The 13,575-nt window shown below is 37.3% G+C and overlaps 1 protein-coding gene across 6 annotated transcripts; it reads right to left on the reverse strand.

The window, feature by feature from the left end:
* Nucleotides 1-9: 9 nt before the first annotated feature.
* On the reverse strand, nt 10-13,459 carry LOC126920984 (tau-tubulin kinase homolog Asator). 6 transcript variants are annotated; one of them, XM_050732052.1, is made up of 15 exons: nt 13,098-13,459; nt 8,954-9,086; nt 8,687-8,834; nt 8,337-8,551; nt 7,648-7,917; nt 7,356-7,442; nt 6,961-7,242; nt 6,707-6,875; nt 6,286-6,596; nt 5,887-6,183; nt 5,436-5,720; nt 5,068-5,335; nt 4,489-4,872; nt 2,390-2,792; nt 10-2,259 (listed from the first exon to the last, which is right to left on the reverse strand). In XM_050732052.1, the coding sequence occupies exons 1-15, from the start codon at nt 13,103-13,105 to the stop codon at nt 2,205-2,207; spliced, it is 3,315 nt and encodes a 1,104-aa protein (XP_050588009.1). In that variant the 5' UTR covers nt 13,106-13,459; the 3' UTR covers nt 10-2,204. The 6 variants fall into 6 exon arrangements, with proteins under 6 accessions (XP_050588009.1, XP_050588012.1, XP_050588010.1 ...); XM_050732055.1 differs by lacking the exon at nt 13,098-13,459 and adding an exon at nt 10,096-10,429; XM_050732053.1 differs by lacking the exon at nt 13,098-13,459 and adding an exon at nt 9,905-10,089.
* Between the last annotated feature and the right edge of the window lie 116 nt (nt 13,460-13,575).

Genomic DNA, 13,575 nt, shown 5'->3' on the forward strand with positions numbered 1-13,575 from the left:
TATACTAGATTATAGAGATACATCCAATGAGCTGTATTATGCGTATTTGTTTACATTCAAACGTACACTTTATCTTCAATTACAGATTCATTACCGATTTACACACAGTATATTCATCGTCGGTGGCACTTTTCCATTCTAAAGTTACGTACGTTCGCACAACAAATTTTGGATGAGTTGAAAGATGAAGTTTGGAAACGCGAGTGCACGAACAAATGTAGTATGACGATATACATATTCGTGTGTATACGTACACAGATTAATATGCACTCGATAGATTCGCGTATCATTCCGTTTCTCATTTCGTCTACGATAATCACGTAGTTTTTGATCGCGCATACTGCACACTTGTTTTCATATTGCGAAATTATTCTCGTGACATTAACTTAAAGCTATCTCATCGTATCTTTAACGTTATTTCGATCATTGCACAAAATAAATCCTAAACTATTTTGTACAAGTATAATATTTATAACTCTATGCGCAAATTTGGTTTCATTAATAGAATACTAAAGGATTCTACTTGACTAGTTTTATGCATCACTATGTTTGTTTCGATTGCGGATTTGTAAGTGTTTGGAAAAATCGCGTTATCGGGAAGTGCAAGACAAATACGCGTGATTATATGTAATCTAACTATAACATTCTCTTCGAGTACTTATTTATTAATACAGTTTTTTCATCGCTTAAATCTTGATGACGAAAAATTTGTCAACCAATCGAAGAAGGCTTGCTTATATTGACAAGTGATTAATCGTGATCTCGTAATTGAATTCATCTATCTTTCGTGGCAGCCTTAATACAAGCAGTTAGCTAATACGTTACACATCCATAAAACGATAATTCGGACGAGATATACATTTGCTCGAGGATATAACTGTTATTTTAACGTTAACGATTCTTTCTTGCTATCTTTTATTAGTTGCGTAATGGTGGTTTTTCAAAGAGTACCGGTTACCTTGATAACTCACGAAAATTCGTTTAAAACTACTATGTATTTAAAATAAATACGGTACAACAGTTAGCGTCATATTATATATCCAATATCGATTTTGACCATCTATATCGTGATCCATCGTACATTAGTTTTGTATGAAAACTATCACGAAAAGTTTTGTTCAATTAGTAAAGGTTATTTCCTACAATTTGCCCTTATATTCAAATTTCTCTGTTCACTAAATGCATAATCAAAAAGAATAACGTTGTACAGTCTCTCCTTACATTGGTGAACAACTAAATTTTGCAATGGTATTTCCTATAAAGTGCAGATAATGGGATTGTAATATTTAGAAAATGAGTATTTTGTAGAAAGAATTTCGCGTAAAGCAGGGGTGCGTAAAAAATGGGAAGACGATTAGGACAAGGAAGGGGGGGACAAGGAAGGAAGGGATAAGAATAAGAGAACAGTGAATGGTAGCGGGCAGGAACGGTGGTGATGGCGATGGCGATGGCGATGACGATAGCGATAGCGATGGCGATGGCGATGGCGGTGGCGGTGGCGGTGGCGGTGGCGGTGGTGGCGACGCGTCGACGACGACGACGACGACTAGAGAAAAAGGAGAAGGAGATATGTCTTTCTTTTTTTCTTCTTTCTTCTTCTTCTTCTTTTTTTTCTCTTCTCTCTTTTTTTTTCTTTTTTTTTCTTTTTTTTTTTTTTTGGAGGAATAATTCATTTCGAACTGTAGTTGTGTCTTTGTTAACGTATGTACCTGATAAATATTTAATGAACTTTATCCTGTCGTCACATACCTTTGTAGACTAGGAAGTACATTCTTTGAAGCACCACCAATTCATATGATTTTTGCAACAGGGTCTTACAGCTGAATGAAATACACAACTGCTTCTGCAACTTGATCTAAAAGAATTTCTAACTCATTTGACGCGGGGAACTCGAAACATTTCATAGCATTTCTTCAAGTCATATTCATTTCGTTTTAACGTTTAGTGTTTTAATCAAAATTGCTTTACCTAAGAAAGCAATGGTTTCTCACGTGATACGATTTCTTATGTTTTCCCTTCACGGAAAAATTAACAACTTTTATGCGACACTTTGAATCAAATCATCGTGAAATTAACATTACTTTCTTGCTTTCTCTCATACGGAAAGAAAGATTCCAGACATTCGAACGAACAGATCGCAAGGTTTCTGCCGATCGTTGATACAAACAAATACATGAATTCGCTTCTGCAGATGATACTGTATCTCACCATTCTTTGCTGATTATTGTCCCATCTGATATAGGTCGAAATCTGCGACATCTGTAATTTAAATGAATTAACATTCGTCAATTAACACGCATAGCCAAACTATGTTATGTGTATATATATATATATATATATATATATATATATATATATATATATATATATACCACAGTCATATAAATACCTAGCATTATTTTCTGCAATATGAGGAGGCAGAGATGTAGGAGGTGGTGGAGGTTGAGCATTCGGTGGACCACTATTATCGGAGTCATTGTCACTACTCTCATCGGTACGTTTAGTCGTCTCTCCTAAAAGATGCGAAGGTACTCCTCTAGGAGAAAACTTGGATAATACTTCAGAATGGGACCTGATTCTGCGTTGCGGTCTTTGAAATCGAAGGTTTAATTGGCTGGCATCGGTCACATATTTCTCGCTTTGCCTTCGGCGACGTAACGCAGGAGTACATCCAGTTAAATTTTCATCTTCTGTCGAATTAGCCGACGTTAAAGGTGAAAAGATCGATGGTTCATCGGGCAATGCCAAGCAGCGTCGCAATACCTCCACTGCCAAGCGTTTGCCCTTGACAGCTAAAATTTATTAATATTAGTATTGCTAAGAAGCTATAACCAATCCTAATCGTTATAAATTGCTGTCCAAAATACGAAAAATACAACTTTCCATTTCCTTCCCCTCCCTTCCCTCCTTCCAATTACTTAAGAATTGAAAACCTTTTGATTTAACAGTGTATGTTCTTAGAATCTTCAGGATATAATTTATTAAACAACAGATGTATGCACATACATGTATACGCACACACATGAGCGCATTGCAGACGTAATAAAAAAAGAATAAGTAATAGTCGAAGGAAAGATGTACAATTTTCAAACGATAATAGTACTGTGTGGCGTCTCTGTGGCATCTCTGTGGCATCTCTGTGGCATCTCTGTGGCTGGGCACCTTTACAGGTAAAAGAAAGGCAAACGAAGAAAGTGGAACTAAACAATTTAAACTATAATTTTCCAAACAAACGATTATAAATATTTCTCCTTATAATGTACTCTTCCTCATTGTAATCTTTCTGAATTGATTCATTGTTGAAGTTTTAATATATGTGTGTGTTTAATATATATATATATATATATATTAAAACTTCGGCACATATATATATATATATATATATATATATATATATATATATATATATATATATTAAAACTTCGGCACATATATATATATATATACATATAGGTAGTTGAGTACGCCAAATAGCTAACTCCTCATCGATTTCGATACCTCTTTTTTTTAACATATTGTCAAGATCATCATTCTGGACAACTTCTTCATATATATGTAAATATAATGGATGCCCTCGTTTTAGTTTTCGAGTTATACACAAAACTATGTTTGGTATTATATTTGTATGTACTTTCTTTCTATATTTTATACAAGATTGTATATTAGATATTATAATTATTGCGTGCATATGCACGCGTGTGTTCCAATTATAATTGTGTTACTGTAGCTACACTATAATTGGTATTGTTACTGCTCGGTTGTACAGCCGATAAGTGTCTTTCATGGTGACCGGGTACGCTTGTAACAAATAAGTTCCTAACAAATTTACTGATAGAATACATGTAGTACTTATCCCTGGGAGACCGAGTATTTTCTCTTTTTTCTAACGTCGTTGAATTTAAATCGCCCATTTGCCATCACTTCAATAGCCTAATCCTACTTATTCCTTTCCATTTGGAATTCAGTGACTAGAATTTTTGTTATTTCTTGTCATTGTTTATATATCGCTACGAAGATATTGAAAAAGGTCTATAGTTCTACGCGACATATATAATACCATACTAAACATACTTGCATGTATAACACGAAATCTAAGATTGAGCAGTCGTGATATTTATAACATAAAGTTGTTCAGAACGATGACTTTGACAACATATTTAAGGACATTGAAATCGATAAGGGAGTGGCTATCGGATATTGTGCGTGATATTCGTGTAGAAGCGGAACATTGTAATCCTGTAAGGAAAGCAATATATATATATATATATATATATATCAACGATGGCTTTGTCGTTTTTAAGGAATTTTCACCCTGCAAATTTTATCAATTACAAAAACGATCAAACTCGTGAAGAACAGAAAGAACAGAACTCGTAAAACTTGTACAATCGAATCTGTACAGTATTAAAACATGTAACGCATGTGAGTTCGGGAAGATAGATAGGATCATAAAATTACAGTGTAAGCTAAAAAAAAAGTCTTACTAACTAGCATCTTTTTCTCTGGCTGCAGCCGCAGGTGTAGACGATATTTCTACTTCATTTCCCATGATGCTTTTGGTATTTTGCGTATTCGTTTCTGGTGTTGATTCCGATAATGAACATCTCGGACTTTTAACCGGAATTGGAATTTTACTGACAGTGTTATAAGTCCTATTAGAGACCTCCTTTTCTTTATCGTCCTTATATTCACGAAGTGGTACCACGTTCGGTATAGTGGTCGAGACAGTGATAGTGTTGTTCTCCTTGTGCACGGTATCATCGATAGGCGCTCGATTTTCAACAGCATCGTCGTATATCGATGGTTCTTCCCTTTCCGGATTAGGATTATCTAGGATAGCCGGACTGTCTACTGTACCGTTTGTCATTTTTCCTATAAAATTGCATTAAATGAATGTAAAATCACGAAGATGATAGCGACATATGATGCGACACAATAATAGCCACAACAAAAACATATCACCGCCAGCAACAACAACAGCACTGCGATAGCAACATAGTAACAAAATCTTTAAAAACTTTCGAGGTCGGGCAAAAATATAGTAAATTAATGCGTTTCTATATTTACTTTGCAATGGCTCTCTATCCGCGGTGGTTTGTACAACGGTTGCACCACCTGTTGCATCAACTACTCTAATTTCTAGTCTTCCAGCCACTGCTTCCTCCTCTTCTTCTCCTCCAGGTGTGCTGGGTATTGTGTTCGGTGGTGAAAAAGCAACTGCTGGTACGCTCGCCCGTCGTGGTGGAGGGCTTTGTCTCGGTTCGTCGTAACGTGTAGCTATATTTCTCATGACATCAACCTCGTACAACAAATCATCGAATGCAGCTTGTTGAACCTGTTATTCGAAAACAATACGTAGTTCTATAAAACTTTAAATATGTATGATATATATATATATATATATATATATATATATATATATAATGGTTACGGACCAACGGTGCTTCGAGGTACGCGCGAACATGCGGCGCCAACGCAGGAACGCTCCAAGCGCGAGGAAGCGCACTTTGAAGATCCGGATATTTCTCAATGCCAGCAATATTTAAGCACCTATGAGGAGCCGCAGGCTTCGTAGAATCTTCACTTATTCGTGAGAGGGCAGTTGGTATTATTGAATGTTGCGGTGCGATCGACGTGGTTGATTGAACCACTGTCGTTTTCGCATCGATAGATGCAGGTACTGAAGTTGCGATGGTCACAGCATCACTACCAACTGTCGACTATAAATTGAAATTTGATAAAATCAAATTAATGATGCGCAATAATACATATCAAAACAGAACGTGGAAACTTTTTATTTGTATGTAAAACTTAATCAAAAACTTGACTATAGAAATTGGTTTCTGTAACGTAACTTATGATAACATGATCATTTTAAACAGTTACCTGCGGAACCATAATTGGCATGTTGGTCCCTTTATGCTCGGGACTCTGTAAATTCTCTCCTTTCCATTCGTTGTCAGTCTCTTCAGAATCGTCAAATTGTGATTTCCACTGAGAAGCGAGGGTCAGGCCACCACCACCTTTAGTCACTTGCTGCAACGCCGATACATTGTCGTCATCTATCTGCGCGAACTGAGTTATGGAACAGTCCCTTATTGCGGCGCGACTAGCTCTTGTTTGTTGACGTCCATCTGTTCTTCTTCGCGGTTCTCTTTTCAATGGTTCTCTTTGTTCCGTAACCTGTTAGGATATATATCCACAAAGGAATAGACATAAATTAAAAAAAAACAACCTTTTATATTGTTTGAGTTTAGTAAATAGCTTTTACGATTTTATACACACGGGGCTCTGATTGCCAACGTATTTTGGATTGGTAACGTCGTAGGAACAATAAGAGGCATCGACTTCAGTTTGTACACGAGGACTGGGAGGTTCGCCAGGCGTTGCCTCAGGCGCAGATGTTACTCGTAATCGAGCAAATGTTGCGCCACTTGCGGATTTCCTTAATGGCGCTGCAGCATTAGCTCCAATTTTATTGCGAGGAACTTCTGAAGCAGAACGAGCGGATGCCATTAAAGCGTCTCCTTCGTTGTCTACCACGCCTGTTTGTGGTTCTGCTGCCATCGAAACTGCACGCCTCTTTTTAGGCGAGTCTGTAGAAATGAAATGGTAAAGGTACACGCGAACAAACATGATGGTATCAAGCTAAGCACTTGCTTAAGATATTTTCTAATAAATGAAATCTTATTTTGAAGGTAATAACCTTGAGCTTGTTGCCCAGGTTGTTGATGAGTATTATCCATTGTAGGTATTGTGGCGTTACAATTTTTATCTCGGCCGTGATTGCTGATAGCTGATGTAAACGGCACCGAAGTTCCTTCTACTCCACGTTGTTTATTTCTTCTACATATACTTTCATAATCCATTTGCGCCTGTAAAAGATATGCTGAAATATATCCGCCGTAATTTATACGCAACTAGTAATGTCTAGTAAACGTTTCTATTTAATCTCTTTACGTCTAATTCCTTTCTGTTATCGGGTTCGACGTTTTCTTGATTATTCGTATCGACGTTCGGCGTGGTTGGTGCTTGATTGATCGTAGTAGCTGTGGTCAGTAATGGATGCATGGGAATCTGGTAGTTACTAGGTAAAGACCTGGTAGTCGGTAAACTTTCGTTCGATATAAGTGGCCTCTCCCAATCATAGGGATCAGTAGCTTTCACTCCTCTACGTTTCAAGCAACGTTCGAATAGACCTGCCAGCATCGCATAATCTGGTTTATCTGCGTATCCCAAACTCTAAAAAGGATATTCCATTCATTGCTCGATCACATGCATTAATTAGAAGACTATATATTGAATAAAAACAGCTGGTTTTTTGAAACATGTAAAAGAATATCAAGATCGCATACCTGAATATGTTCCAAAAAAACACGGAGATCCGCTGGAAGATGTTTTAAAAGTAAGCGATGATCGTACTTTTCTTTCATGAGACCCACCTAGACGAAGAAACGATAGATGGATGAGGCGCGGAAGGGAGAAAGGGAAGGAAGGTGGGAGGGAGGGAAAAAGTTAGAGACGGAGAGAGAGAGAGAGAGAGAAAAGGAAAAACGATACATTAAAGCTTAGGCGAGATCATTTTTTTATGGTGAAGAAGACGCGTATCGATCAATTAAGCCAAGAATACTTGTAACATTGGTATACCTGTTCTTTATCCTTTATTTTTCGCCATGGGAGTTGTCCATTAACAAACTCTACCAACATATAAAATAATGACCACAAATCGTCGTGTCTGCCCATTTCTTTGTTTTTGTGCGCATTCACCGATGCGTACCGGACGGTTCCCCTAAATCCTGCCGCGCTACGAGGTGGTCTAACTTCACCAGTACCCGTCGTGAATTGACGAGCCAAACCAAAATCTAACATATAAACTAACTTCGATGTATGCGGAAGTCGTCCCATTGAAAAGTTTGACTGCAAAGATAACATTAATTATACAGAACGAGTTGCAACTTTTGCTATAGTGATTAATAACGAATACCATTTTCATGAAGTATAAATATCAATTTTTTAATTAATAAACATGTATCTTATTCCGATTGAACATAAATTTTATAATAATAATAAATTTTGATACGATATAAATAAGTGCATGCGGATGGTAAAAGTGACTGCCTGAAATTGGAAGAAAATATGCGTATGCGATGCTCACACATTGGTCGATCATAGGTGTACATTGTACATTAATGGAAATAGAACATGGAAATCATTACATCAATACAAATTGGAAATTGGTTTCCAAAGATAATAGGGACAACGAGGAAGAAATAACAAGAACTTTTTTGAAATTAAACACTATTCTGAGAATGTTGTACAAATTAAGATAAACTTACAGGTTTGATGTCTCTATGAAGGAAGCCTACTTGATGTATGCTTTCAATTGCTTTGAGAATTTGAAGTCCTAAACGGAGAGTAGTAGATAATGAGAAAGCACCACGAGGCTGAGCACGTCGTAACTCGGCTAAATTTTTTCCTTGCAACTGCATTACAACATAATTGAATCGATCATTACGGCCACAACCTATAAACCTACACACATGTTCTCGGCCTGCAATAAGAAATGACAAGCATTCATTAATAAAGATAAAAGCGATATTTACCTTGGGTATTATATGTATATATGGTATATAAATCATGCTTTTACACTAATTTAGTTCTATATAATTATAAGATTACAACATACCCTGAAGTTTTTTCAATACGGCTACTTCCATCTTAAGAACTTGCTTTGATTGACGTGCTGATTCAACTTTCAACGCAACTTGCTCTCTGGTCATCAAGTCTAGCCCTTCATAAATTTCACCAAACCCACCCCCTCCTATTCTCCTGACCTGCATAGAGAAGAAATTGCTGGGTAAACTAAAATAGACAAGATACTTTGGGGATTGGTAGTTTGGAGAAGCAAAAGAAAAAGAAGGAGACTTAGAATAGAAGATATAGATTGACTCACGACTTTCCAGCGTTCTTTGACCACATGGCCAGGTTGCAGCAAATCCTCGCTCATCATAGTTATATTATTATTTTGATCCGTACTTTCGTCGCCTACATTCCTTGGCTGCAATGTTGTAGAGTGATCGGGATGCCTAGAATGCGCAAGCGAATCCTATTACGAGATTCGTTAAAAATTAAAAAGAATATTCGCATGCTGGTGTAGGTCTTCGGTCTTGTATTAGCCTCTGGCCGATACGCGACAAGCGACGATGCGAGCAAGCAAGAATAGGTAGAAAGATGGAAGAAGAATCAAAATGAATCGCGACGTAATGCAGTAAGTGGAATGCGAAACAGCTCGACCCGACGCAGCGAACTTTACAACTGTCAACGTGAGACAAACGACACACCCTGTACGGTTGTGACAGGTTAGGTTTTTAACCTAAAGCATATTATAGTACGATTACAGTAGGAAATTGGTCGATACTGAGCGCCCTGTGTTAGGCAGCCATGATTACGCGCGAGCGAAGGGTGCATCGGGCATGAAGGGGGCGATCGTCTACTCTACCAATCGTTCAACCACGTTCAATCGTTCGACCCGTCACCTGGTGTCACGTTTGGTTCCTTCTGCTATCCTTGCCCCGAATCGCTTGCAAAATTTCTCTGTTCGTACCCGCAACAACGCAAATTTTCGCCAAAGAAATTTTTGTTCGAGCTTCTAATACTGTTCTAGCTTGGATTAACTATTATTACGAACAGAGCCGAACAAGGCCGAGCTTAGTGATTATAAATCAAGAGGGGAAGCGCAGCTAAGGAAAAGATATACAGCTTTGCTTCCTTCGTCCTAAAAAAAAAACTCTAGCCGCGTAGAACTTTTCATTGTACTACAGCATTATCATTTAACTTCTCCTAAATTCAACCCGCACGATCCACCAACCAATCCAAATATGATTAGTACTTCGTTTCCACTAACAATGTCGTTTGGCAATCGTTGATGACGTTTCTACACAATCCGAATTCTTCTCAGCCAGTGCTTTATGTTATTTCACGATCCCGCACGATTCCCGTTTCCATCTCTTTTCTTTCCCTCGTTTTCCCCCTTTTCCCCCGATTCTTTCTACCACTACTTCCTCCCCTTCCTACTAGTTTCTGTCTTCACCTCACCCTTTCGTATTCCTCCTTCCTCTCCTTTCCTTTGCTCACCCTCCCACACTTTCACCCTACCACACCCCACCCTACCCCACCAATCCTTCCTAACTGTTTCTCTCACTCGAACACGGTCCTTCGATCATTTCTAATCTTATTTTATCCGAATTTCTATTACACTGTTCTTTCTACATTTACGATCACTTTTTTCACCACCGATCAAACATATCAAGTATGTTCATCAATGCTCTAGTAGATATGCCCGTCAAACACCGATGGAACGGCCATTTTTCGATTTCGTACCACGGCATTCGTAATGCTTATAAACGCCGCAAGATAGCGACCTGAATGCTCGATCGATCTTCACCGTCCTATCCTTTCCCTCTATGATTTCAAACATTTCGCGATTCAATCATTAGTATTTCGGAATTAAACGTTCTAGGCCTCCCGTGCCGTACGCATTTCTCTCTCTTCTTTCTTTCTCTCCTTCTTTCTTCTTTCCTTTCATAAAAATTCACCGCGTATTTCGCAGCGTTTCCTCTTCCATTCCATTCTATTTTTATTACTGTGTTACAAAACAGCGCCCACCGCAAAAAGTTATTACCGTTAACATTTTCACGTATCCATTCATTGTTTTGCATGTTACGCTCCTTTACATATGTATCATAGATAATTGTTATTATATTTTATCTATCTCCAGTTTTATTAATAGCTTCAATAATGGCTACACCATGACTATGCGCAAAAGTAAAACATATTATAAAGAGTATTCATGCTTAGAAGAAACTAATGAGAAGGAAACAACTCAAATCTGTAAGTACACCTTTTTTAGTAATTTCAAGTAATAGCTGTGTATGTACACGTATTACATAGTTATATATTTTATTACGTTCGACATAATAAGATAGGATACGCGCATTACCAATTGTGAATGATTTTTACTGGAGATCGTCAAATTTCTTTGATACTACCTTGAATAGTGTCGTGACATATTCACCTGTTTGATTCATTTCTTGTCATTAAGAATAAAACGGAGGATAACACGTTTAGATGTGTACACAGTAGTAGATGATAAAGGCTTCTCCTTCTTATCTAAACAAGAATCAATGAATCCGAAGAATTCTCATGTCTTGTACCACGATGTAAAATCGATTCAAGTACCTATCTACTTACATAGAAGACATATCGATCGCTGTATCGTATTTATACTCATGTTCGTGGTACTTACGATTCTTTTGCGATTACCGTTATTATTTTACTATTATTGTAGCGTAAATCGTACATATTTTTTGTAAATGATTCTAATGAGACGAAAGCACTTTATGTATAAGAGATTTGGACCTATGAAAATATAATTTTAAACGATACGAACAGAGGATATTACAGATTGAGTATATTTTTTTAAAAACCGGAAGGCATTACAAACTTGTTACATATTAACTGTAAGTGTACATTTACACTTGTGCCGATCTTCGAGTATTTTCGAGCTTTCCAAAAAGTATCCAAATATTTTTCAAGTTTCCAAATAAGTATTTCTTCCGCTAACCATACCTATATATATATGTATTTACTTACTTATGCGTGTGTATATCCCAATGCGAACAGTTTTAAGGTCTACATATGTAAGTAATTGCTTCGAATTTGTTAACACCTCTTTTCGAAACAACTAATTCAAAAGTTGTTACTTCTTCTCCGGAAATACGTAAACGAAGGCAATGTTTAGCCATTGGGGCTAGGATTTTAATTTCAAACAGATCCTAGTTCTCTTAGCTTTGCAGTTGTAAGTTTGTATGTGTTTGAGGATGAGATGGGAAAAAGAGATATCTTTATATCTATGAAAGTTTAAACACAAATTAAGTCAGCTAGTGACATTGATCGATGTAAGTAAATGACATGATATATAGTTGAGAGTTGGTCCAGATACCATACCTAACAACGGCATGGCCGAATCGCGTGCGTGCGTGCGAATTTATTGTTAGTCACGCAGAAGCCGTGCATTTCTCACATGTTCGTGAACGAATGTCATGCTCAAGGTAAGAATTGTTCTTTTATTCGGGTTGATTCTATTTATCGTTTAAAAAAAAAACAACACACATGTATATATATGTAGAAGATAATAATCGTAAATAAAAAAGTTGAACGTCTTTTTTATAGAAAAATTAATTTAGAGTTAATAAGACGAACTATCGATTGCCGATTGTGAATAGGCGTTTCTATAAATTTAAATGATTTTAAGCTGTTTTATAAGTACAAACGAACGATACAATTACTTTCATTTTAGAACTTCGCGACCTATGTTGATAAAGGAACAAATATTTTACAGGATGATTAAAGTGTTCGCAACAGTTCTTTGGATTTCGAATAAGATTTTAAATAGGATGACGCGCGATTGTTCTTTTGATCAGCGTTCGACCGTCTTTTCGCACATGTTTAATAAAAATCGAGTAATGAAATTTCGAAATGCTTAAATTACTAACTCCATTCGCCAGAGGGCATAATTTAAGTTTAAACGTCTATTTTTAAACGACCCCACTCTGTGTGTGTGCGTGTGCGCGCGTGTGTGTGTGCGTGTCATGAAACGTAAAGTAACATCTTTCTCCGCGCCAAGGTATTTTTCTAAGTAGCTTTGCTGCTTGTAAATTTTAGTCAGTGTCAATGTTAAGCATCTTTGTTGCGATCATTCATCTCTGCTTCTTTTTCCCATAGACATGTTTAAGTTATAAAAACTTGAAAGTTATACATATATTATGTATTACGTATATATTATATGGATACAATCGAACACGTTCGTGTATGTAATTTTTTAATGTTCAAAATACGCAATTTGTCAGGCGTTTCGGTAAAACTTACGTATTTATACAGAAAGGTAAAAACAATTGGCGGGTTAGAGAACGCAAAGAAGATATAGAAACATATAGAAAAGGAACACAAGTTTCTTTCCTGGAAAGGGATAGAAAGGGAAAGAAGTTGAGTAGGAGGTCGAAATTTGAGGGTATATCTCAAAAGAGATAATCACATACCACTTCATAGTTTCAAGTAAAGACAAAGCACATAAAGATTGTGCCAAGTGGAAAGTTGGTTACACAAAGACGACGACGACGACGACGACGACGACGACGTCAAGTAGAATAATTACGATGACGTTTGCGTGTAGCGGACGGTGGTAACAACGATAACAGTAGTAAGGGCGATAGTAATAGTAGATCGATGCGTCGATCGTTGCGAGATTCGGCACTAGAAACGAACGAACAATTCGATCGGTTACTCGGATGAAATCGATATAAACGTAGCGCGATTTCTAGTGAATGGTTTCACGGATCCTCCTCATCTAGGGCACGAATCAGCGAACGAATACAATTCGTCGCCGCGATCTAGATAACACCGTGAGTTCGTTTACGAACCGGTGGCCCAAGTTCTCTGACGACGAGCGAGTTAGAGCCAGAAAGCGAATCGTCGCGTTCCACTGGCATTGGACATTGGACACACACTGACACGAGG

This window comes from Bombus affinis, chromosome 10 (assembly GCF_024516045.1).
Source record: "Bombus affinis isolate iyBomAffi1 chromosome 10, iyBomAffi1.2, whole genome shotgun sequence".
In the NCBI taxonomy this organism is placed as follows: domain Eukaryota; kingdom Metazoa; phylum Arthropoda; class Insecta; order Hymenoptera; family Apidae; genus Bombus; species Bombus affinis.